Raw genomic sequence first — 25,889 nt, forward strand, 5'->3', positions numbered from 1 at the left:
TTAGCATGCTGTTTACATCTAAAACGTGAACATTATGGTGAAGAAAAGGCAATGCCATGAACAGTGTACTGCTTTCTTGGGTAAGTGTGATTTGTGAATTCTAATACTTACCACATTATGTATGTGAGGGAGACATGATCCACAATTTGTTATAGAGGGGGTTCTTGGCTACAAACATCCCAAATATGCTGTTTACTTCAGATTAGATGGAAATTGTATAGTATAAGAAAGTGCAACATTACACTCAAGACCAGAAAGAAGAGGCTTACATAAGAGGGCTGGGTGTCTTCCTTTCTAACAGTAATACTATCATTGTTAAATATTGAAAGAACTTCCTGTGTCTCTGCAGTAGGAATCCTGTCAAGGTACTACCGGTAGTTGTTTTAGCTTATGTAAATACTGTTAAGAGCAAGCAGCAGTAGTTGTCTATATAATTGAATTTTGTAACCAGTAACATATGTTGAATCAACAAACGAAAAGTGACAAGCCCATAAATTGCCACATAATTGAGATAATTTTTTGAAAACTAAAACTTGTAGTTGCTGATCTATTATTTTTTGATTTATTGCTATACATTCCATTGAAATACCCTTTAAAGGTATTTCAATGGAAGTGTGTGTCCTATATATACACTAGATCACCAGAATAATTTATTTTAATGTTACATTTTAACAAAATATTTAGTAATCATTTTGCTCACTAAATATCCTACAAGTTTAAACATGTGATTCTTACAATTCTGTGAATGGTGACTGCATTAACAAAATAATTAGTAAGTTAATTGCTATCTAACTGCTGATCAGATTGTGAAAGGGCATCCAAATTTTCACCAATATATTTATCTTTGAGTATAAAGTTACTTGTCTATTGCCTTGGGGATTGTGGCTGTTAGTTGTAAAAAGGCATATCTGACTAGCATGCTGTAGTGTCTCTGTATGTGGTCCCACTTTTGAATCTTCATGGTAATATTTTTTTTAAGGCTGAAAACTAAAGTGTTCAGATATTGATACTGGGAACTTCTTTATTTAGACACAGCTATTCCAACACGGGTTGGTTAGAATTGCACTAATTTTGGTAGCTGTAAGTGCACACAGTCTTTTTCTAGTCATTCCTTTGAACCCCCTTGACCTTTTTTTTGTGTGCGTGTGTGATTGTTTCACAAATAAGAATTTTTCTACCAACAGGCAGAAAATGGTGGTAGAGTCAGAAAAATAATTAAATTAGCTGACTCATTTACTTAAAGAGGAATATTTTCTCGATCTCTCTGGCTGAACAAAGTTTGTCTTTGGCATAATTTTTAGAGTAGAATTTCTGAGTATCCTGTTTATTCACTTGTAAATAATTGACATTTGACACTTTTTAAAAGCAAAAATAGTCTTTTCTGCTGTTGGATATTAGACCTATGTTTGTGTTCCTCACAACTTTTTTCCTTTTCCCAGTTAAACTTCATTAATGTAATGTCTTTGTATTATCTGTCATAATCTTTTGCAGGCTATAGTCCATTGTGCGTTGCTCTGAATTCAGAAAAATCACTTGAAAAAAATTCAGAGCTCTATTAACCAGGGTGGACTGATTTAAATAGCTTGACACACACGGGTATATATTATACTATACAATACCGCTAACAAGGTACTAAGGTGAAACAGTGAATTTTCTGCTTCCTAATGGTGTGGAATGAAATCCTGGCCTAATTGAAATGGGTGGCAAAACTTCATTGTCATTGGTGCCAGGATTTCATTTGGAGTACTGCTTCTTACCTTTCCTTACCTGTTCATCTTCTCCCTCTAAACCAGAGGTCCCCAAACTGTGGGGCGCGTGCCCGTGTAGGGGGTGTGTGGAGGAAATATTTGGGAGGGCAGGTGGCGGGGCCTGGGACAGCTCCCACGGGGGTGGGAAGGGAGCACCATTCAGCCCCTCTCCACCCCTAGCTCTGCTCCAGTCCTGCCCCCAGCTGCGTCCCCAGCTCCCAGCCCTTCGCCTGACCCTATCTTCAGCCTCGGTGTGGCTCTGCACCCAGCCCCCCACCAGCTCCCAGCCAGGACCGTGGCTCCGTTCCTGGGTTGGGGGCGAGGCCTGGAGCAGAGCTGTACCTGGTTGTGGGCCCGGCTGCCGGCCCCTTTTGCAGCCTGGCTGCGGCTCTGCTCCTTCCTCGGCCCCTGGCTTGGTCTCCTTACCCCTGTCTGTACCCCCTCTTGCCTCCGCTCCTGGCTCCGGGGGGGGGGGAGGGAGGAGGATGACGGTGGGGGGTGCGACCCTCAAAAGTTTGAGGACCGCTGCTCTAAACTCACTGTTTTAGAGAAAAAAAACCAGGAGTACTTGTGGCACCTTAGAGACTAACAAATTTATTTGAGGATAAGCTTTCGTGGGCTACAGCCCACTTCTTCGGATGCAACGAGTGGCTGTAGCCCATGAAAGCTTATGCTCAAATACATTTGTTAGTCTAAGGTGCCACAAGTACTCCTGTTCTTTTTGCAGATACAGACTAACATGGCTGCTACTCTGAAACCTGTTTTAGAGAAGTTCCTGTTAAAACAATCCGCTTCAGAAGTCTTTCTGATGTATTTCTTCACATTCTGAAGACTGAGCCAGACTGTTTCAAATAAGCCTATCTATTAAATTCAACTTTCACAATCTGTTTTCCCTTGCTGTATTGATAACTAGAATATATGTATATAAGAATGTACTTTAAAAAGTCTTGGTAGTATTTGGAACTGGAACATGTTTGGAAGTCCGACCTGCTGACAGCTATGGTAACAGGTTTTAGAAGCAATGTAATGATAGGCACTGTTCAGAATGTTTCTCTTGTATGTTCCAATGATTTCTGAAATGTAATGGTTGTCTTCAGAAATGGTTTTCTCCTGCTGTCTCCTCTGACAAAGTTAATATTAAACAGCCTAAAAGGGGCAAGGAGGAGGCTTTGATCTAATGGCAATTTTTACCCCTGCGTAGAAATCACACCTATCTCTGGCCACTTCTAATTTGTTTTGTTTTTGTTGACAATGCTGTAAATACCTAGGGTGATTTCAAGTGTGTCACTAACTCACTAGCATGTTTTAGAATTAATCCAGTCTATTTTTCTTAACTCTTGGCATAAAATGTGTAATTAGCAGATTTCATCAAGTTAGTGTAAGATGCAATGAAATCTACTTGAAATTGTATACAAACAAGTCTGATGCTAATATGCTTACATTAATCTTTTTCTCTCTCAAAATTATTCCCCATATAAGACTATAGTATACATCAACAGTGAAACAATTAGAATTTCAGTTAAACTGTGTGGGGGTGGAGGAGGAAATAAAAAAATATTGGCAGAAGTTTGGTGTAATTTTTAGACTATAGTTGCTTTATAAATTCCATATTAAATTAATTTGTCTCTCTTTTCATTATAGGCAAAATATTCAGTGTGAGTAAATATACTACTTAATGTACAATATGTAAGGCATATTGTGTGTGTACGTACAACTTATTCTTAATACAGTGCAATCAGAGAAGTCTTACAATAGCCCTCTTTTTATTATGAAAATGTTGCTGTAGTGTAGGTTAGTACTAATTGAAATGTGGTGAAGTGTATAGTGATAGATCAAATATACTGGCATGTAAAGTACCACAGTATGAGTGTTGGAATGAGACTTGTGAAATTTTTTTTATTAAAATATGTAAGTAGCATAATCTCATGAAAATTCTGCCCATTTAAAAATTCTTCATTTACTGTAATGTCGTCATTGTCATTAATGTAGCTTTATTGGATATTGTACCTAAATATTGTATATCTCTCAAACAGAAATGTACTTCAAATGTTGTATACTCAAAACCCTTATGTAAATGCTTGATAGACATGTTAATTGAATATGATGATAAAGTATACCAACTGAAAATGCATTCACATCTGATAAATAGATTTATTCAGTGTCATATATGGTTGAGTTCTCATTAGTAGATCAAGGGTCAAATCTTCAAAAATGCCTAAGTCACTTTTGAAATTGATATATTTCAATTTATATAGGCTTCTAGGCAACCGCAGAAAACTTGTAAATGTAGCCGATTCTCAGGTTGAGTGGCCTTTATTGTACAAAGAACATCACTGTACCATTCTTAGAAGCTTATCTTGATATATTTTGACTCTAGTTTAGAAAGTTATAGTTAAAATATGTAATACTACTTATTCAATAATAACTTTTTAATAAGATTTCAGTTTAGTTTGAGCTAAGTTCATACTATTCTTACACTATTATACATTAGGTTAGATAGTCATTAATTGTGAAGTTGAGGCATTATTTTGATAACTTTTCCTTAACTCTCAGTGGGCAAAGCATTATGCTCCATTTCCAGGCTCCATCCCACTGAGTTTGCACTTGACCCCATTAAATTATGTGGCACTGCTGTAAAACTCCGGTTAGAGAGGTGTCCATATTTAGTTCCACACAGATTACTCATCTGTATACAATTACGGGTGTGTGTGGGGGGAACTCCTGCATTAAAACCATTATTGAGGTTGCAGAGTTAGGCACTCAAAAGTTAGGAAATTCCAGAATAGAGGTTGCCAGTGCAACTTCAGTTCAGTCCCTTGGTGCACGTGTATTATGACATAGTCTCTGATTACATGATATACTGTTTTGTCCACAGGACATACTACATTCAGTGCACTGGATGGATGGTACTCATTTAATAAGCAGCTATTAAATATTCTGTTTTTCCTAATTCTTCAATGTGTGGCCCTAGGTCTTATTTATTGCTCTGAAGACAGAATTATTAATTTCCTCATGGGCTTTTCTGTTATACTCATTAGAGTTTGTGACTGTTTCACAAATATTAATTTATTTTCGCAGTCACCTTGTGAGAAGAGGGGGGAAGGTACTATCCCCATTTTACAGATGGGGAAACTGAGGCACGGAGATGACAGTCAAAAGAATCCACTCATTTTGCGTAGCCAATTTGAGACTGGGACCTCATTTTTCAGAGGTGTTAGTATTATGAAGCTCTTCCAATGTTCAAAGCATAGTTCCTGTTGACTTCGTTTACCTCTGAGTGCTCAGCACTTCTGAAAATCAGACCCCTGTGTCTCAAGTGAAGCACCTAGAAAATATAGAACTCACAGTTAGTGATTACCTGTGAAAATTTTGATTTGAATGACTTGACTAGCATCACATAGGAACTCTCTGACACAAGCAGGGTTAGAATGCAGTTCTCCAGGGCATCATTGAATGGCTGTCCTTTTTCTTCCTGCAGTCCTCTGCCTAAATCAGTACATACTTGCCAGCTTCTGCAACAAATAAAGCCAGGGTTCCTACAAATGAGACTCCCCATCACAACAAAACCCTGATTCATCCCCAGAGCAGGTTCATTCTGTACATCCCTGCTAGCCTCAAAGACTAGAATCCAGAACCTGTTCCACTGAAAGAGAGAAAATATTGCTGTTGGTGGTGGCTACACATGTCTAGCTATGAAGCAGATGTTCAGGATTAAGGCTCTTCATACAAATATGTACCCTGTTAAAAAGCCTTAATTAAATAGTATGACAAAGTTCTTCCTCTATCTTGGTGGGTCCTGCGCTTATCGGCGGATTTTCTTTCCTCAGAGATTCACCATGTGGGTTGGGGAACAGCCCAGAAACCTTCCTCTGGAAGAACTCACAGTCCAGGTCAATTGTGAGGTTTGGGGGGGGAACCCGGGCCTGCCCTCTACTCCAGGTTCCAGCCCAGGGCCCTGTGCACTGCAGCTGCCTATAGTGCCTCCTGTAACAGCTGCATGAAAGCTACAACTCCCTGGGCTACTTCCCCATGGCCTCCTCCAAACACCTTCCTTATTCTCACCACAAGACCTTCCTCCTGGTGTTTGATAACGCTTGTGCTCCTCAGTCCTCCAGCAGCACACCCTCTCACTCTCAGCTCCTTGCACCTCTTGCTCCCAGCTCCTCACACTCACACCACAAACTGAAGTGAGCTCCTTTTTAAAACCCAGGTGCCCTGGTTAGGCTGCCTTAATTGATTCTAGCAGCTTCTTCTTAATTGGCTCCAGGTGTCCTAATTAGCCTACCTGCCTTAACTGGTTTTAGCAGGTTCCTGATTACTCTAGTGCAGTCCCTGCTCTCGTCACTCTGGGAACAGAAAACTACTCATCCAGTGACCAGTATATTTGCCCTCTACCAGACTCCCGTACCCCACTGGACTGGGTCTGTCACAATAGTTACAATGAATTTCTCACCTTAGTCTTGGAAATGTTACTTACTGGCTTCATCTATACTCCCATTGTCTTTAACACAGCCACTGGAGTCCCCATGGCCCTGTCCTCCACTATCTCATGTGCCAGTCGTGCTCCCCACACATCTCTGCTCACTTTTCATGCCCTGTCCATGCTACTCAGCTGCAAAATCTGTCTCTCTGGATTAATAATGCTATGTGCAAAGCACAGCTGGTGATTGAGGTAGGCACTCCAGTATCAAGAAATACCAAGATGAGGTTATGCTAGTTTAATGAAATACATTTTAAAATTACTTTGATATATTCAAACAGATCTATTTTGTGTGTGTGTGAAGGTTCCATGACTATCATGTATCAAAGTTTCTGTGTGTTTCTGTATGGATCCCACTGCAGATGTGTATGTGCCTCATACACATGAGCTCAGAATCTTTTGCATAGTTTGTCCTTTAATGCTCCAGTGTGAAAGCATAAATTGCAGAGTGGCTGCACCCTTCTTCAATACCTTCTTGCTCAGGGGTTCTCAAACTGGGGGTCGGGACCCTGCAAGGGGTTGCTGGCTGTCACCCTTCACCCCAAGCCCCACTTTGCCGCCAGCATTTATAATGGTGTTAAATATATCAAAAAGTATTTTTAGTGTATAAGGGAGAGTCGCACTCAGAGACTTGCTGTGTGAAAAGGGGTCACCAGTACAAAAGTTTGAGAACCCCTGTTTTTCTTGTGGTAGTGGGACAGAATCTGGGCTGTGCTTGACTCTCACAGGTGTTTGTCCAAGCTCCAATTTTGTCTGAAGAAATACTCTGCAAACTTCTGTACTTCTTTTTAGTTGAATGTTCTCCCTCCCCCCCCCCCCCCCAAAATGTAATGGAAGAGAGAAAACGGGGAAACCTCCTGTACGGCAAGGCAAAGTAGTACAATCATTAAAGGCAGACGCTAAGTCTTGGGGGTTTAAACTCTGGCCTGCCATGCTATCTTGATGGTCTGGGCATCTTGGCTACAGGTGTGATACATCCCTAAGAAGGTCCAGGTGACCACCAAAGTTATGCTGTTTAAGGGGATGGAACCCATTCTGGTAATAGTCCCCTCAGAGGCAGAGAACACTATTTTTCCCCCAGACTCGTTATTCAGACTAACCATCCTGGAGGCAGTGACCACGATACTCTAGAAAGGTGTCAGTCATCCATGTACACCCAATTCTATTTCAGACTCAGTAGGTTTCCTGTGACTGTCAGGAGCCACGCTAAGACCAGGATCCTACAGTTGACTTTTTGGAAACTCTTTCCCCTTCTTCTATTGGACTTGGGCAGAGATTTTGGCTAACAAATGGGTACTAGACATTGTTACTCATGGCTATGCCATCCAATGCCTTTCCATACCCCTAAACCCTACTGCCCCCCCATCCCTTTTTAAGAATCCTTCTCATGAGAGCCTTTTACAAAAAGTAGCCTTGTAGCTCAATCTTGGAGGAATTGAAGAAGATTCTCAATAGAGGGCAAGGATTTCTTCTCCAATTGTTTCCTCTTCCAGAGAAGAAAGGGGCACTTTGTCTTATTCTATATCTGAGGAGACTCAACAAATACATATGCCACCTCAGATTCAGGGATGGTAACACTTGAGAGGTACCACCCTTATTGATGATCAAAGCTTATTTCAACCAGAGTCCAAGCAACCTCCTCAGTCTGTTTCCAAAATCTGCAGGGCTGTGACATGGAGAAATCTGCTCACACTTGTAAAGCACTGGACTTGGCTGCTAGTTCTGATGCTAGATTTGGGAGAACAGTGCTCAGGTCTCTGAATCAGCTGGTACTCCACATTACTGCCATACTGAAGAGGACACTGCTTGCCAGTCATCTACAGTGGGACCCACACTGACACATGCTTGAAGAAGAGAATGGTTACTTACCCTACAGTAACTGTGGTTCTTGGAGATGGAGATATAGTTAGTGTGGATATTGTAACCCTCCAGACCCACTTTTGGAGTCCTCAGCTAACATTGACTTTGAATTATGAGGAAACTGAGGGATGGTTGTGGCCACTCAACCCTTTATGCTTGTGCCTGGGAGCATGAGGAGGCACAGGTGTTTGCATGATCCTGACGGACATGGCTGTGCAAAAGATTGAGCTCCGTGGCGTGAGGCAATTGCGTGCCCGCAGTGACTAAAATATCTCAAAGAACCACAGTTTACTGTAGGGTAAGTAATCATTCTTTCCTTTGTCTATGACAAGTGCTTGGCACATACTTTGTTTAGGCAATAGAGTTTACACAGCCTATCTAGTGGGGGTGTTGGATTGAATTTGTTGATTGTGTTTGAGGCATTTCTCCAGTTTCTATAGTGAGATGTGGTTGAAGCTGGTGATAAACGAATCATGTTCTGCCAGTTCCTCCTTTGCTTCCCTCCACCCCTCAAAAATAAAACTCTGTTATCTTAGACCTCCAACAGTTGCTCCAGACAACCTGTGGCAAAAGACATGAACAGGAATAACCTTGCAGACTATACTTAAATGCTGACCCAAAATGACCTTATGCCTCTATGGTGGCATGAACAGTTGTCCAAATCCTTTTGGGCTTTTCTGAATGAAGCAGAGACCCACTCTGAGTATCTAATGTTTTAGACAAGCAGATTGGAAATAGACCTTTGTTTTATTCCTGTTCCCAGAGAATGCCTTTTATATCTTCAAAGGTACTCTTGAGAGTTAGGTTATCTGGTATCTTCCCCAAGCTGTCCACGGCTTATGTACTTCTCTCTCAGTTGACGTGGTCAGCCCAATTGCTGATTGATTAGTGCTTAAAGCCACCAGTTAAGATCATATCAGAAACAACCATGATTTTATTGGCAGAGGTCAACAGTCGGGAGGGCATTCTCCCTTGCACTCTTGTACCTTCTAGGCAGGGAATGGCAACTTGGCTCTTTCTTTCTGTACTTGCACTTTGATTTTGTAGCATCATGATAGTTGTCATGTTGATTTAGTGCAACAGAATATAGTATTATTTTTTGTATATGCCAGAAGCAGATGAAAAATGTGACATCTGTTCTGCTAAAATGGTGTTTGAAAATGAGGTAAGTTAAACAATGAACAATATTCCAAAACCAATGTGTTTTAGAATGTGATAGGTATAAATTTTTGCTTTAAAAAGAGACATCTTGAGTTTAACTTCCAGGTAATTCTAACATTTAAAATAGAATATATGTCAAAGGATATTGTTAAATAGTCTTGGGACCAGAATTTGACCATCTCTAAGATTGTTGGAATGTGATGGGTAAATGTCATCTGAACTTGGGGTTTTTAAATGATTTTTATCAAATGATTCAAATAGCAAACAATAGTTGCCATTCATGTAGGGCCTAAATAAAGTCCTTTTTTGATCCTTCTACTGGACTTATGGCAGCAGTACACTAACACATAATATCCCTTTTGATGAAATTCTTGTTCGAATAGTGCCTAAGCAATGAAGTGAATTGAACCAAAAAAGTGTGTGATGACAAAACTATTCCTTTAATAATAATAATAAAAGATAAAGCTGGTAAGGAAATAGGTTTTATTTTCAAAGCAGACGATACTAGAAATAATGGAGAACAATATATTAAAAGTACTTGGCACTCTTTGTTAAGCGTTATCTTATTTTTGATGCTTAATGTGTCTTACCATTCAGAAAAAGGAAAAGAAATGTGTAGTTTTGAATCTTTTTTCTTTTTCCTTTTAACTTGAATGAGTTTATCAGCTTCAGAGAATGAGTGTATATGGTGTTTGCCTGAAGTGCTATCAGTTGCTTATAACTTTTGAGAAATAAGTAAATTTCTTCCCCATTCAAAACTGGCATAACTGATTTTGAGATTTTATGGACATTCTTTAAATTACAGTATCAAGTTTGTACACTAGATAGTTCAGGCTGGATATGTTTTTGCAAAAAGCAATGTATTACTTAACAATCTGTATTAAAATTCTGCTTTCAGATTTTTCTGCACAACTCCCATTGAAATTAGTGGGAGTTTCATATATGAATCTGAGGGCAAAAATTAGTCACTGTGGTAATGTTGTGCGACAAGGGTATATTATAAAGTTCTATTTATTATACTTTAATCATGTGACACTATAGGAAGATATCTTGTTCCAAATATGTATACTTTGTTTAATTTTCTTTTTCATTTACAGAGTCTCTGTAAATCCTGCTGGTAGGATACACACTGAGTATATATTTTGCTTCAAAGACTACGAAGGAAAACTATTTTGCGAATGGGATGAATATGCAGCCATTGACTACTTACCAACTACAATTTAGTGACTGATTAACCAGCTGGAGCACTTAACTAGTGATGTTTCCATTCTCACATTATCCCGTTTGAGTTTGCTTGTCTTGTTTAAAAAAAATAAAAAAAATTCAAAGTGGAGTACCGTAAACTTGATATGGATGGTAAAAAGAAAGACAAGGACAAACCAGATGATAGAATGGCACGGCCTAGTGGACGATCAGGTCACAATCCACGTGGCACTGGCTCTTCGAACTCTGGAGTGTTAATGGTTGGACCTAACTTTAGAGTTGGCAAAAAAATTGGATGTGGTAATTTTGGAGAACTACGATTAGGTAAGACTGGTATTCCTTATTCCACTCTATCTAATTCAAGATGTACATGCAAACTAGAAATTCACAATATGTTTACCTTCCATATATACTATTTTTCCTATTACTCAATTTTTTTAGTGTTGCAGAGAACATCTTGGTTATCACACCTTTTGAAATATTTTTTCTTACAGAATCACCTAGTTTTTAATGTGCGGGGTGTGTGTGTGTGTATAAAACAAGTAAATAATTTGGTTTAGTATGTCAATTGAAGTCATTACTTTGTCTACAGTATTACTATGCTGAGCATGTATACACTTTTGTTTCAGACTAAGTTAAATTCAAAACTTTCTGACCCAAGGGAAGAATAAACAGAGATCTACGCTTATGTAAAATAGACATCTTGTATATTTAAGCACTTATATTAAATAGTTGAGGTGAACATTATAAAGGTTGCAATGTTTAAAAGTTATTTTATTTGCCTTAGGTACACTAATGAGTATTAATTTTTAAAATCTAGCTAAGTAAAATAGTTCGGTTATGTACAGTAGCTTTGTGTTCTAGGTATCTCAGATTGAGTTTGCCTATGCAGTTAGTGCAATACTAGTATTAAAAAAAAAACAAAACATTTTGTGCTCAGCTGTGACACAAGTATGCACTCTGTTTAACACTTGCATCTGTTTTGAGATGGGTTGATGTTCAGGCCAACTTATTTTCTGAAGAGTACCTTGGAATACAGACAATCTATGAAAAATCACTGCAGGGCAGAATAGGGGACCACAGTTTAACTTTTGTCATGAGGAGGATAGCTTCTCTAACAATATTCAACCCTTGTAAAGCACGTTACTCTGAGCACTGGTTTAAGTCCAAGAGTGCATTTTTCTCAATGTTTTCATTTTCCAATGTGCTTATTCATACTAAGAGCTTATAAACGTCTAGATTATCCAGTGACTTAACTGCAATTCAGATATGTTACTGTTTTTTCCCCTTCCTTTTTCGCACTCTCAGCAGGAAACACTATGTGTTTAGTTGTGTTCTAATAATTTGTGGCTGTAATAAAACTGATAAAATAATATTGAGGGTCTAAATTTGTCCTCGAACCTATGAAGTTCAGAATTTAGGCTATAACTCTATCCTTAACTTCTCTTTTTGCTAGATTTTTTTCCAATGGATTTCAGACATAGTATGAACTAAATTAAACCAGTGTATTAATTCTCTTAAATACCATTTGTTAAGACAACCATAAGAAATTCAGGAAGTTTATTTTTTTTCAGACATTTCATAACAGAACTTATTTTTATCTGGTCTCTTTTCCTTTTCTGATAAACACAGAAATGAGAAATAAATTCTGTGAAATTTGGCATAGCCTATAGGAACCTGTTATCTGTCATGTAAATGTATATTTATTATTGTTTATCTGTTTTGATATATTTTTACAAGGTTTTAGTTTTCCTAGTAAGTAGAATGAAAGCAGGGAGAAATAGATTCAGAACTTGTAAGTTTTTACTTTGCTGCTTGTGGTGATTGGGATTTCCTAAGTGTGAAAGCAGCTGAAGGTAATAGAGAAGTCAACTTCTGTCTCAACAGCTCAACTTGCAAGTGTGCGTAACATGCAAAGTTAGCAGTGGATAATCTGCTGATTTTAGACATAGATGAGTATGAGATTGAAACTAAAAAACCCCATCAGCTGCACTCTGTGAGCAGTACTTATCAGAATCTATTGTATGAAATCATTTAAATTTGTAGATCATTCACATTAAAAATTACGATTAAAATTAGATTAGTCATAGACTCTGTTTTAATTTAAAACAAAAGCCTATGATTATTTGACACTTCGAATTTTGCATGTGTGAATGTGGTGATAAATAATTTAGGCCCCAATCCTACAAAGACTTATGCATGTGCTTAATGTTATGCATCTCAGTGAAATTACTTACAAGTCGTAAAGTTGAGGCACATACATATATCTTTACAGGATTGGAGTCTTAATGTAGAGCAACAAAGTTAAGACCTGGGATAAATGGGAGACTATTAGATAGAACAGTGGTTCTCAAACTTTTGTATTGGTGACCCTTGTTACACAGCAAGCCTTTGAGTCGACCCCCCCTTATTAATTAAAATAACCTTTTAAAAAATATATTTAACACTATTATAAATGCTGGAGGTGAAGCAGGGTTTGGGGGTGGAGGCTGACAGCTTGTGATCCCCCCCCATGTAATAACTTCATAACCCCCTAAGGGGTCACAGCCCCTAGTTTGAGAACCCCTGAGCTTAGCAACAACTTGGAAGCTATTGTGGTCTGTCCATGCTGGAGAAAAAAGATGTTGCCATATCTTTATGATGGCTTACAGTGGTTGGTGACATGGTAAATTGATCAGGACATGCAAGCGTATGAACAGACACGCTGGATGTATTTAAGTGGTAGGCCACAACTGGATTAATTTAACACTGGGCAGTGTGCCACTCCCCTGCTCTCACATACCAGGCATTTAACTGGTTCTAGTGTGTGATGACAGGGGTCCCATCATATAACCCATCATGTGGGGTAAATTCTCTTGGGTTTCTGCGCACTTTGGAATCTTCTCTCCCCCCTCCCGATGGGTGTGGGGAGTAGAGGTTACCAAGAGGGAAATCTCAGTCCACAAAGACTTCAGGTCTCCCCTCCTCTTACAGGCACATGGTCCACCAGCAAAATTCAGAATCTTACCAACTTTTGGGAGCTGGGGCTTTTAGCCTTTGTAAGCACTAGATACTGTGTTCAAGTTGAAGCACTAGACACTGGTCAAGTTGCAACAAACTATACAGTCTTATTTTTCTTAATAGGACTTAATTTGCAGTTCCTATTGTTTTCAACTGAACCGTGCCTCCATGATGCTATGAGGGAAAACTTATGTTGCTGTTGCCTGTAACCGATGGTACATCGTGTGCCTAAAGAGAGGAATTAACTCTCCAGACCTGTCAAATCTGATGCCTTTTATAAGTTCAATATATTTTATAATGACACAATTGACTTGAATTTTTAAATTTAATTTGAGTCAGTTTTCTGATAGAACACCCTATAATTAGTTGTCAAAACATTTTTAGTGGAGAATTAAAAAATTCAGTACTGACAGTCAACAAAATAGTGAAAATGTGCATCTTACAGCATTTTGTATATGAAGTAAAACTGAAAAAAGTGAAATAATTCTGTGGTCTTTTCGCCATAATAACCATCCAAGTTGTTGTATTAATAGTTAGTACAAAATTTTCCTGATTTGAAATGCGATTTTTCAAATTGAGGGTATCTTTAAAATAGCAAACTCCTCCCCAGTAAACCTAAAATATTGGCAAAAGGTTGTTTTATGTGTTAACAATGAGCTTTTACCCTTTTTTATCTTAACTCTGTTAAAATTTTTCATGACAAAACTGCACCCCTTGTTAGTTTACAAGGGTTGCAATTGGCTGATATTCATCTTTTAAAACAAACCCCAAATCTGAAATTATTTGCACTAGTAAATTTTACTGTCTCAGTATCATGGCTGTGGACTTTTTCTTCAAGCACGTTTTTCCATGAAATGAACAGTAATCAAATGCACCCCTCTGTTCCACTTTTAATACCAATTTTTCAGACTCTTTTTTTTTCTCTCACCACCTCTTCACTCCATCTCAGTGTTTTTACTTTCCTCTTGTCTGTTCAGTTTCTAACTTTCCTTTCTCAAATAGCAACAAAGATGTTAGGAACTGGTACTAACTAACAACGTAAAGTCACTGAGGGCCACAGAATAGCCTTGGAATCCTGCAGTGCTTTCTGTACAATTGGTCAGTGACCCATATTGTGTCTCAGCAAAATTTACAGCTTTTGATGCTCTTCAGGGCATGTTCTGTGTGAAATTCATTCTCTTGATAATACAGTATTAAAACCATTAAATTCAGTTCTTTAAATCTATACCACTAAAGTTTAGCAGCTTAGTTAAATATATTTTTAAAGAAATAGCAAGAGGAAAGCTGGCTTTAAAAAAATCTAAACCTCCACTGAGTTACAAATCACTGAAAATGGGAGTTAGTAGAGCACAAATGTACCCTTTCTTGCAGTTAACTTCTTTTTGAGCTTTCTGTTTGAACAGTGCATGTTGTTTGTTTAATTTGTTTGCATTGATTTTTCTTTCCAGTTTTCTTATTTGAAAAAAATCCATATTAATTTGTAATCAAAATGCTTAAATCTGATTTAAAATTATAACAGCATTTGATTTCCTTAATCTAGGTGTGCATAACAGTGATGTGTTCTTTAGACAGGCTTACTTTTTTCATTAATTTTCTGTATTTTACTAGCAATTAAATATTTTCTTACTGTGTTGAAAACATTAATTGTTTTTTTCCCCCTGTGAATTGTATCTATTCAGTCATGTATTTAACAGAGATAGGCCTGGAATTTTGGATTCAAAATAAACAGTAGCAAATCTTGTTAGTTGTGTTAATGAGTAAGTTTTATAGCTGTTTCTGCTTTACTTGGGGTCTGCCAATATTGACACTGCGAATTTATCTTTGATAAAATACACTTCAAAATCAATTATGTATTAAGTTAAAGGAATATTTCAGTTTAATTGTTGAAATCACCCTTTTGTCAACCTGTTGGGTAAATTGTCATTCATTCTTTGGTCATGTGTTAAGGTCATGTGTTACTTCAGTGCAATGAAAGCACAACATAGGTGCTATTTAGGCTGGTCACAAGCCTGAGTGTTACTTTGTCAATAAACTCTTTGGCAAGTAGTGTGTTTAGTTGCTGAAGCAAATAGCCATAGTGGAGCCTCATTAATGTTTAATGTGGATGTAGTTTTTGGGAAAAGGGATTTCTTTCAATGCTGTGTCTTTAAAAGCAACAACCGGCAGAGTCTGACATTCTTGTTTTTGTCTTTCTTTAAGGAAAAAATTTGTACACAAATGAATATGTGGCAATTAAGCTGGTAAGTTAATATTTTTTGTATTCAGACTGACTTTTCTCAATATTTGAGATGTGAATTTGGTTAGAAATTTACTTTCAAATAATGGTTTATTTATATGCAACTAAGTCTACTTGCGTGTATTACCACAGAATTATACTAGTTTCAACTGTTGTCACTAGTTTCATGGGTGAACCAGACTGACTTCTATTTTAGGAATCTGTCCACCAATCATACCAGGTGGATTCCTCTTTCCTGCAATAGCAGTAGAGGATTGAAAAATGTGACCTCAGAGGAAAGCTCCAGAAATTCTGCTTCTGTCCAGAAGGAGAGCAGTAGTGGAGATCCCGGATGACTATTTTTCCAATTAACTCCACCCCCAACTTTTCAGTTTATCTTGTCTGTCATCATTGCTATTCTTGCTTCTCATTGTGAACAGGTAGCTGCCTTTTAATTACTGAGATATCTGTAGAATGTGAGATAGTTGATGTAATTTACTAATGAATGCTTATAATTTTCATATCAGATGTGATGTGCTTATGACCATGATATTCTTTCCCAAACCACATTTTAAGGGCTTGTCTGCATGAGGGGTTTAATTCATTGCTTTTTGCTGTCAGGTAATGCACTTTACAGAAGCTGCAGTAATAGCTTTCACCCAAGGCACTGTAGCCTCTGTCAACACTCATCACTGTGTACACTCGGCAGTGTTTTGCTGCGAACTGCGTGTATGGCACTCTGTAAAAGTGCTCCTTTGCTTTGCTGTTGAGCAGTGTGCATTCTGGGATTTTTCTCACTGTGTTTTGTGGGATGCATAGCAGGGCTGGTTCTGATTATTTTTTAAAAATCCTGTGATTCATTTGTCTCCGCCCCTGCCTTTTTTAAGGGTTGGTAGCACCATTTTTGAATTGCTGTGGGGCAGCTTGGGCCCAAAAATGCTTGGCGCCAGTATGCTGGCAACCTTGATATACGCATAGCCTGCTTGGGCTGTATTTTAACACTCAAAGCTGGATGAATTCAGTTTTGAATTTTGCCTGACACACTATCAAGCAGACAATGTGGCAGCAGCTGCTCCAGCAGCAGGAGGATCTCCAGTGGTGGCAGAACAAGGAAGTGAACAGGGAAGACACTGAGCAACTGAGTAGAGGACCAGTTCCTGGAGCCGCTTCACAGCATGCAGCACTACTTCTGGGCTTGGAAAACCAGCATGGATTGGTGGGAAATGATTGTTCTGCAGACCTGGGATGACCAGCATTGGTGAAAGAATTTCTGGATGGGGAAGCCAACCTTTTTGGAGAGATGTGCTGAACTGACCCTGCAGCTACAGCAGCAGTGTACCAACTTGCAGTGCCCCATACATGTGGACAAGCTTCATACCCATTGGGGCCATTGTCAGGCAGGTGTGTGATGCCATGGAAAAGGTACTGCTCCCCTTGGTTATAAAGCTTGATAATGCATAGGAGGTTATTGATTTTTGTACTCATGTGATTATCAGATTGTTTTGGGACAGCTGATGGGGACCCATGTGCCTCTTTGCCTCCTCTTCCCCTCCCCAAGTCACGGCTCAGAATTCATAAATAGAAAGGGGTATTTCTCCATGGTGCTCCAAGGGCTTGTTGACTGCCATTGCAAGTTTATAGACATAACTTCAGGGTGGTCTGGAAGAGTTCACAGTGTGTTAAGATCTTCTGAAATTTAGGTGTATTTAAATTAATAGAAATAATACTCCCTGGCCCTGGGAATAGTGTGGACATTTTCTCCAGTTTTATCCTGGGAGACTTGGCTCACCCTCTACTTCCCCTGATTAGTGAAGCCATTCTTAGAAGCATAGGACTGCAAGAGATCTCAAGAGATCGTCCAGTCCAGTCCTCTGCACTCAAGGCAGAAGTACATAATAACTAGACCATTCCTGATATGTTTGTCTAATCTGTTCTTAAACACCTCCAATGACAGAGATTCCACAACCTCTCTAGGCAAGTTGTTCCACTGCTTAATTGCCCTGACAATTAGGAAGTTTTTCCTAATGTCCAACCTAAATCTTCCTTGCTGCAATTTAAGCTCATTGCTTCTTGTCCTGTCCTTAGAGATCAAGATTTTTTTCACAATCCTCCTTTTAACAACCTTTTATGTACTTGAAAACTGGTATCATGTCTCCTTTCAGTCTTCTCTTCTGCAAACTAACAAACCCATTTTTTTCAATCTTTACTCAGATTATTATTTTCTAGACCTTTAATAATTTTTGTTGCTCTCTTCTGGACTTTCTCCCATTTGTCCCCATCTTTTCTGAAATGTGGCATCCAGAACTGGACGCAGTACTCCAGCTGATGCCTTAGTGTGGCGTAGAAGTGGAATAATTACTTCTCAAATCTTGCTTACAACATTCTTGCTAATGCATCCCAGAATAATATTTGCTTCTTTTACAACAGTGTTACATCATTGACTCATATTTAGCGTGTGATCCACTATAACACCTACATCCCTGTCAGCAGTACTCCTTCTTAGGCAGTCATTTCCCATTTTATATTTGTACAATTGATTGTTTCTTCCTAAGTGGAGTACTTTGCATTTGTCTTTATTTAATTTCATTCTGTTTACTTCAGACCATTTCTCTAGTTTGTCCAGATCATTTTCAATTGGCTGCTTAGAAGGTAGGAACTGTTAACTACTGTCTCAATAGTTGCAGAAAGACAGATGAGAATGCATCTGGCTGTTGGAAAGGGATATGGCTTTGTTTGTGGAATAGACTAGAAGCAGCAGAAAAAAAAAATCCCAAATGTTGTATTTTCCACAGTATTTGTGAGTGTAAGGGAGAAAACCTTAACAATGGGTAGGAGGCGGTGATGCAGAGATTTGCTCAGCCACTTGAGCAGCCAGCGAAGTTTCCAGGACAAAATGCAAATAGCGAGGGTGATATTGTCAGGGATTGCTCTTATTTTGAACTTCAGGCCTGAAATTGCAAAGCTGTATTGTATTGTTTTATGGGTGTTGAAAATGCAGTGTTGTGGCAGTTCCCATTGCACCTTGTGTGTTTGCATGCATGTGGTTGCAAACCCTGATGAATTAGTGCAAATGTAATTATTTTGTGTGTAAAATGAACTGTTGATTCCTTTAAAATTTTATTTGTCAGGTTGTTTCATAAATGTATTACGTAACAATTATCTAATGACAAATAACCTTTTCATTAAATCAGCAGTGAAACAAAACAGTGAAGTGCAGCAGTTCAGTGCAGGGAACAATACAAGGAGCAGGGGCACTTAAAGTCATAGCCGAGTAAACAGCTTGGCTCTGCTTCTTCTGAAGTGGAGTGCCGAGGCTCAAAAGTTACCTGGGGTGATAGAGGGCTCAAAAAAGGGGGTGCCAGTGCCCTGTTCTCTGTGTCTTGAGCTGGTGTCCGGGAGGGGACTGGCTTCTGGGAGCAGTTCTGTGGGAGTATAGTGGGGAAGAGTTGTTCCCAGTAGCCAGTGTTGTCCGTGGCCTACGTAACTTGGCTAGAGGCTGGTTTGCAGTATTGTATTGCCTGCTGCCCTAATATTAACATGCACTACAACAGGGCCTTTTGGCTTCCTATCTTCTCCAGGAGTTGCCTCTGCCATCTGCCATGGCAGTGCAACTGCCATGCTGTCCTTTGCCACTATAGTGAACTCCCTGGAAAGCTCCTTGTCAGATTCACTCTCTGTCCTCAGATACTGCCTCCATCTCTTTTCTGTTCTCCTTTTTTTTTTTTTTTTTTGGGGTGTGGTGGGAGGGGAATGGAGACGCTAATGATATCTATGAACATTTCGTCATGAATTTTCAGTTTTCTTCCCCTCAGGTTTGCCAGCCACTGAGCCATTGACAAGGGCCTCCTCTTTGAGGGTCTGGCCAGTGCAGGTGCTGTAGCTTTGGGGTATTTAAAAAATGAGAAGGGAGTATTATTCATATTCTAGAGAGGCTGTGATAGCATTTTTATGCATTTCTGGCTTTACCTCCCTGAGATTCTTCCAAGTCTTGGGAGAACTTCTGAGATAGTAAACAGTGTGTGCATTGGGAGCTGGGAGTCCTGGTGCCAGTGGTGAAGAACACAGAGCGCACCATCATCACTCCAAGAGCTAGATTCATGCAGGAGAGGACCCTGAAGGATACCATCTGCTGCCAATAAGTGGAAAACCTGAAACAGAAGCCAGACCCCAGGGCAAGGCCTTTGAGGTGACATGCAAGTGGGACACCAGCAACCACTTCGTCCCTGAGGGCAGCTTCACCTGATTTGCCTACTGGAGGTTCATCCACTAGGCCCGGCTCAATTGTGTCTCGCTGAACAAAGCCGTCCACCACAGGAATCAGGACAAGTGATACAGGAAGTGCAGCTATGCCAACGAGACACTACCTCACGTCCATAGGGAAAGTCGCCGTGAACTCCACCATTCTCGGAACAGACAGCCAACTGCGATGGTCATAACCAACAAGGACTGGAAGAAGAAAAACATGGTGGACGTCACAGTACCCTTTGAAAACAGGACCCCGGCTTTCCACGACTCCCAGTCTCAAAAGCTGGAAAAATATGCCCCTCTGGCTGACACCCTGAGAGCTGGGGCTACGAAGTCCAAATTCACGTGCTGATTGTTGGAGCAATGAGTGCATGGGACCCCGGTAATGAGCGAGTGCTGAGAGAATGTGGAGAATGTGAATGTGGAGTCGATCGCCGCTATGCTCGGCTGATGCGGCAACTCATGGTTTTGGACACCATCAAGTGGTCAAGGGACATCTACATAGAACACATCACCAATATCATTGGCAATACCAGGAGGGATGAGCTGGAGTGCCGATGAGAAGCGCAGCCGGGAAAGTAACTCAAATACTTTCCCGATGGACTGTGTTTTGTTTTGTTTTTTTTCCTCTCTAAATGGAGAGAAATTTTCTTTCCTAAATTCTCAATTACTGATGGATAATCTTCACTCATTGCTATATTTTGCTTTCCGCCACCAACTCTCTGTATAACTTTTTTCATGAGTAATGTACCTGAATGCATGAATGCTAAATATCTAAACTGTATTCTTTAATTCATTCACCTACATTTGGGTTATTGATGATTATGCATTATATGTAGCTTATGACTTTAAAAACAAACTTTGTATTTGTGAATGATCTAAGCATTACAGTGGAGTCACATCATAGGCGCATTTAACTTACGCGATTTTAACTATACGCGCTCGGCAAAACAAAAAAAGAAGAGAAAAATAACAATTTAAATACTGTACCTGTAGTGCGAGCGATTCTGCCTGCCATTCCACTCAATGAGCGTTTGACTACATGCGATTTTCGCCTTATGCGCTGACTTCAGAACCTAACCCCCGCGTAAGATGCGACTCTCCTGTATATCCAGTTGTACAGACACACTTTTTTCAACCTATATATTATATAATTTTTTTAACATTAGCTTTAATAAAAATTTTATGCTGTGTGGCTTTGCTGTTGTGTCTTGGAGGATTGAGGGTAAGGGTGCAGGGAAGGGAAAAGAGGTTGGGATTGGGAATTGTGGTGGTGGTCTTGCTTTGCAGTTTTGCTGTACCTTGGAGGTGCTTATTTGATGTTGGAGAGGTTAGCGGGGAGAATGTGCATAACAAACAAGCTGCATAATAATTCCCTCTACATCACCAGAAGGCTGTACTGATTCTGGATGATATTGCACTGAGGCAGGTGACTAGCATGCAGAGAATGATCATATTCAAAAAGGCAAAGGGCAGACCAGGGAGATACACTGTGAAGGTATTCACTAAGATGGTCCCCTAGAAGTGTTGCTGGAGTGGAAAGGAGTTGCAAACTATAACATTGGGGAAGGCTACGCAGCTATTCCTTAGTCTCTGAACAAAAAGTGAACAATTTCTTAGCCTTAGATTTTGCTTTCTTACTTGAAGACATGTTGAAAGTACAGAGGAAATAGGGTTTTGCAATGATTGTTTGAAGCATTCACAGTTACCCATCTGTAAGAATGCATATTACTGGGCTTTTACAGGGGAGCTGTACTCTTTATAGTTTTGAGCATGCACTGTTGATGTCTATCTCATGAAAAAAGAATGCTTCTTTTCTTGTAATCAGTGCTTCAATAAACTTTTGCATTTTTCACAAAAGAATGTTTTCCTTATTTGAATCTGCTGTGGGATGGGGTGAGGGAGAAACTGTAGCAGTGCCATGCTGCTGGCTGCCATTTTGAGGTGACAAATGGCGTTTGGAGCAGGGGTGGGGTGGTATTGGGTAGGACATCTGAGGGAAGGGAAAGGAGTTATGTATAGTTCTAGGTCTTGGCGCAGGATGTCTTGAACAGATCATAAAACAAATCACATTTTTCTGCTTTTAAATCTGGTGCTTGATTTCTTACTTAAGCATTCTTGTATGTAGTCAAAATTGTTCTTTATTGCTTTTAGACTATTAGTGCAAATTTTATTAAGATGGAGTTTAGATAGTAAAGAAAAACCTTCTTTACAATATTTAAATTCAAAGTTCAAGGACAAGGCGAGATTATCTTTAACAATGCTCTTGTATCTTGCCAGTGATATCTGTTACAGCCAACTGTGTGTGTTCTCAAAATTGTTACCTATGGAAACAAAATACACTCTGTAGATTAGGGATCTCAAACTCAAATGACCACGAGGACCACATGAGGACTAGTACATTGGCCCAAGGGCCGCATCATGGACACCCCCACCCCGCTGCCCCTAACCCCCACCCACTCCACCCCTTCCATGAGGTCCCACCCCTTCCCTGCCCCCATTCCAACCCCTTCCCCAAAGTCCCTTCCCCAAATCCCCGCCCCTGCCCTGCCTCTTCTCTGCCTCCTCCCCTGAGTGCGTAGCTCCCCGCTCCTCCCCCCTCCCTCGGCGGCGGGAAGCGCCTGGAGGTAGGCAGAGGAGTGGGGATGCAGGACAGGTGGGGGGGCGGTGGGTGAGGGGATCTTGGTGGCCGCAGGAAATAACTTGGGAGGGCGGCGGGGAGCTTGGCGGGCTGCAGCAAATAACTCGGGGGGAGCTTGGCGGGCCGCAGCCAATAACTCTGCGGGCCGCGTGTTTGAGACCCCTGCTGTAGATAATTCTGTGTTGTCCTCTCTCACTGGAACCACTTATGTGAAATGAACTACGGTAGGAATTGCATTTAGTGTATGAAGCAGAGATAGTTGAACATTGTTCATCAAATACGTTATCCAATTTTTTTCCAGTATTAAAGCAAGTCTTCAACTGGTAGAATATTATGTTACACATTATTTGATGGATAATTAATCCCTCAAATCATCCATCAGTTAATGGTGTAAAATGCACTGAGACTTCCTCTTGACTAAGGGAATTTTCAGTTGGTATAGAACTTTCAGATTGGTTTGCTTGGCTGCTTTGCACTTGGAAAATGCATTCCATTCTGGTGGTTTCCCAGAACTGTTCTACCCCAGCAATTATCCACCATTGAATTGGAACACACCCATTTATTTTGAGACCAATCTCTAAATACTCTCTGTAGTTTGATAAGTAGGCACATGCACTTTATTTAAGTGAATTCCTTTCCCCAATGAAAATGCAGTTCTGTACTGAGTTTTTGAGCAGATCAGACACACATACCTCCTTACCCTTATAGGAGGAAGATACCACATAACAGTTCATGGGACATTAATATTGCATTATATGATACTAGTTATAGCAGAATTGCATAATTTATAAAAACTTCTATTACCACAGCAAATTTCAACTATATTATTTAATCTTGTGTATTTGTGATCCTAAATTTGAATCCCATGCTTTGGGAGAAAGCCATATTCTGTACAACTGGATTATACTATACATTAGTCAGTGATACTCCAGTATAGCCAAGTTTTCTATATCGTTTAACTAGATATGCCAGGTAGGTAACAGTGATCAAGTGTTATGCTTTATTTGAAGTCTCCGAATAACCCATAATTGAAAGATGACTTCTAAAGGATCACAGCTATTATCAGTTTCTTGTGCTTTGCACAATTTTTTTTATAGAAGAGCATTTTCATTTACATTGAGTTTATACTAAATATGATACTATCCCAGATCTACCAAGTCAGCTGGTAATAACCCCTGTATTTAGATTGTAAATTGTAAGGGATTTTGGTAGCTTTCCTTTGAGAAACTCTCATTCTTCCATTGTTTGCCGAAGACCTTAGATACTCAAAGGGAGGAGTGTCCTCGAACTAGGGAAATGCTTTTTTTGTCATGAAATTTCCTTTCAGCTTTTGCTGAGCTATAAACTGTTTAAAAAAATATCACCATTCCCCTTCTTTCATGTGTTCCTCAGGAAAATTTTGACAGCTTGCCAAAATAACCAAACACACACAAGGGCTAAGAAGCTGCTGCGGCAGCAGCACATGCTGTATTGGGAACACCTGGGAGCTGCCAGAGCAGCTGTATTGGAGGGATTGGGTGGAGAAGAAAGCCAAGCTGGGCTCTCCACCCCCTGGGCACAGCCCCTGTCACCGGTGGCCTCTGCTGCCCATGGGGGACTCAGCCTGGGCATGTTCTTCCCAAATTTCCAGGGAGGAGGTGGCAGGAGAAGGAAAGAGAAGCACAAAGCGTAGTCATTCTGGGCTACTCCTGGATCCAGGAGTGTTGTTTCCTCCCCTCCCACCCCCCACCCCACACACTGGGATAACAGCCTTACCTGCTATCAGCTATTGTAGTTGGTCCTGTAGATCAAGAGTTAGTAGTCTGTGCTGTAATGATGAAGGTTCAGGCTTCATTACCCACTGATGCATAATGAGGAGTTGTTCGTTGCACATAGTAGAACTTTATTTAAAAGTTAAACAGACAAACAAACCAAAAAAACATGGTAAAATTTTTTGTTTGCAGAATCAGGCACTCAAAAGATAGGAAATGTCAGATTTATAGTTAACCTCTACAGCTTAATTGTGCTCCCTTGTGCATGTGAATAAGTCTTAATTACGTGATCACATACTTTTTTCCTACATGATTCCCGTCTCCTTCAATACACAGAGGTCAGAATGAAGATTTCATGGGCAACTGTAAATCTGGCGTTTTCTAACTTTCAAGTGCTTGCCTCTGCAACCCAAGTTTTTTTAATCTAATATAGAATTAGTTTTGGATGGGGACTGCTTAACCTTCTGTAATCTGTTAACACCAGTTCATTTCACTGTGTACATTTTCACTAAGTATTGTCAGCATAAAACTGTTTTTTTGGTAAAGATGTCTTAACTATATATTGATTATTAGAACAATGGATAGTAAATAATTCAAAAACTGTAATTGAGGTAAGCTGTCTTATTTTAAATGTTGAATCCTTTCTGTATGCTTTTTTTTTTTTTTTTTTTTTTAAACAAGGAGCCAATGAAATCCAGAGCACCACAGCTACACTTGGAATACAGATTCTACAAGCAATTAGGATCTGGAGGTAAACATACATATAGTGTATCAGACTGTAAAATAATGTGAAAACTGACAATGGATTAAACATGAATTGACTGATCTTGGGGTGTAACTGTCCTTTAAGAACATCTTTTTAAATCGGCAGGTAGCCATAGCAGCAAAACAAAAAATAGACTAAAAGCCGTTTGGTTTCATATATAACTTTATTGCTGGAATATTTTCATGTCAATACTGGCTTATTCAAGCTGATGGAAATATATTATGTAGTCTATTTTATACACTTTTTTTAGAATTGTGAGTATATGTATTTAACTTTTGATTTATTGTAAATTGATATTTTTTACCTATTGAAAATATAGCTTCCAAATACTCAAACCTTAGATGTTATAGATGTTGTTGGTGTGAATTGGTGTGCTAAGGGCTTGTCTGTACAAACACTTAGTTGTGGCAAGCTTGTGTATAAATCTGCTTCTCACCAAGTGTCCACGTAGCTCCTTCTGATACACACTAAAATTCTGTAGTACAGTAATCTACCCTTTCTGAAATGGGAGCACATTAAAGTGCACAAGGGAACTTTTAGTGCGTGCCAGCAGGGCTCATATGAACATTTAGTGTGTGGCAGGAGGAGGCTGTTCCAGAATTTCACTCCTCTGATGGTTAGAAACCTTCCTCTAATTTCAAGCCTAAACTTGATGATGACCAGTTTATATTCATTTGTTCTTGTGACAAATTGGCCCTTAACTTAAATGAGTCCTCTCCCACCCTGGTGTTTATCCCTCTGATGTATTTATAGAGATCTATCATATTTCCCCTCATCCTTTGTTTTGCTAGGCTAAACAAGCCAAGCTCCTTAAGTCTC

The 25,889-nt window shown here is 39.6% G+C and overlaps 1 protein-coding gene across 15 annotated transcripts in view; it reads left to right on the top strand.

Annotated features, from left to right (window-relative positions):
- CSNK1G3 (casein kinase 1 gamma 3) overlaps window positions 1-25,889 on the top strand; it is a 135,045-nt gene that overhangs the window by 20,328 nt on the left and 88,828 nt on the right. For 11 of the 15 annotated variants that reach the window (XR_010602278.1, XR_010602277.1, XR_010602276.1 and 8 more), the window contains 4 exons: window positions 5-80; window positions 10,347-10,776; window positions 15,652-15,692; window positions 24,986-25,055. Coding sequence is in view for 10 of the 15 variants with exons in the window: in XM_005305157.5 (XP_005305214.1) it covers window positions 10,599-10,776; window positions 15,652-15,692; window positions 24,986-25,055 (289 nt within the window). In the remaining 5 variants the exon portion in view is untranslated. Of the gene's footprint in view, window positions 1-4; window positions 81-10,346; window positions 10,777-15,651; window positions 15,693-15,951; window positions 16,108-24,985; window positions 25,056-25,889 lie in introns of those variants that run through there. The other 4 variants (XM_065599298.1, XM_065599295.1, XM_065599294.1 and 1 more) reach the window with 3 other exon arrangements.

The sequence above is a fragment of the Chrysemys picta genome, chromosome 6 (assembly GCF_011386835.1).
Source record: "Chrysemys picta bellii isolate R12L10 chromosome 6, ASM1138683v2, whole genome shotgun sequence".
NCBI classification, from domain to species: domain Eukaryota; kingdom Metazoa; phylum Chordata; order Testudines; family Emydidae; genus Chrysemys; species Chrysemys picta.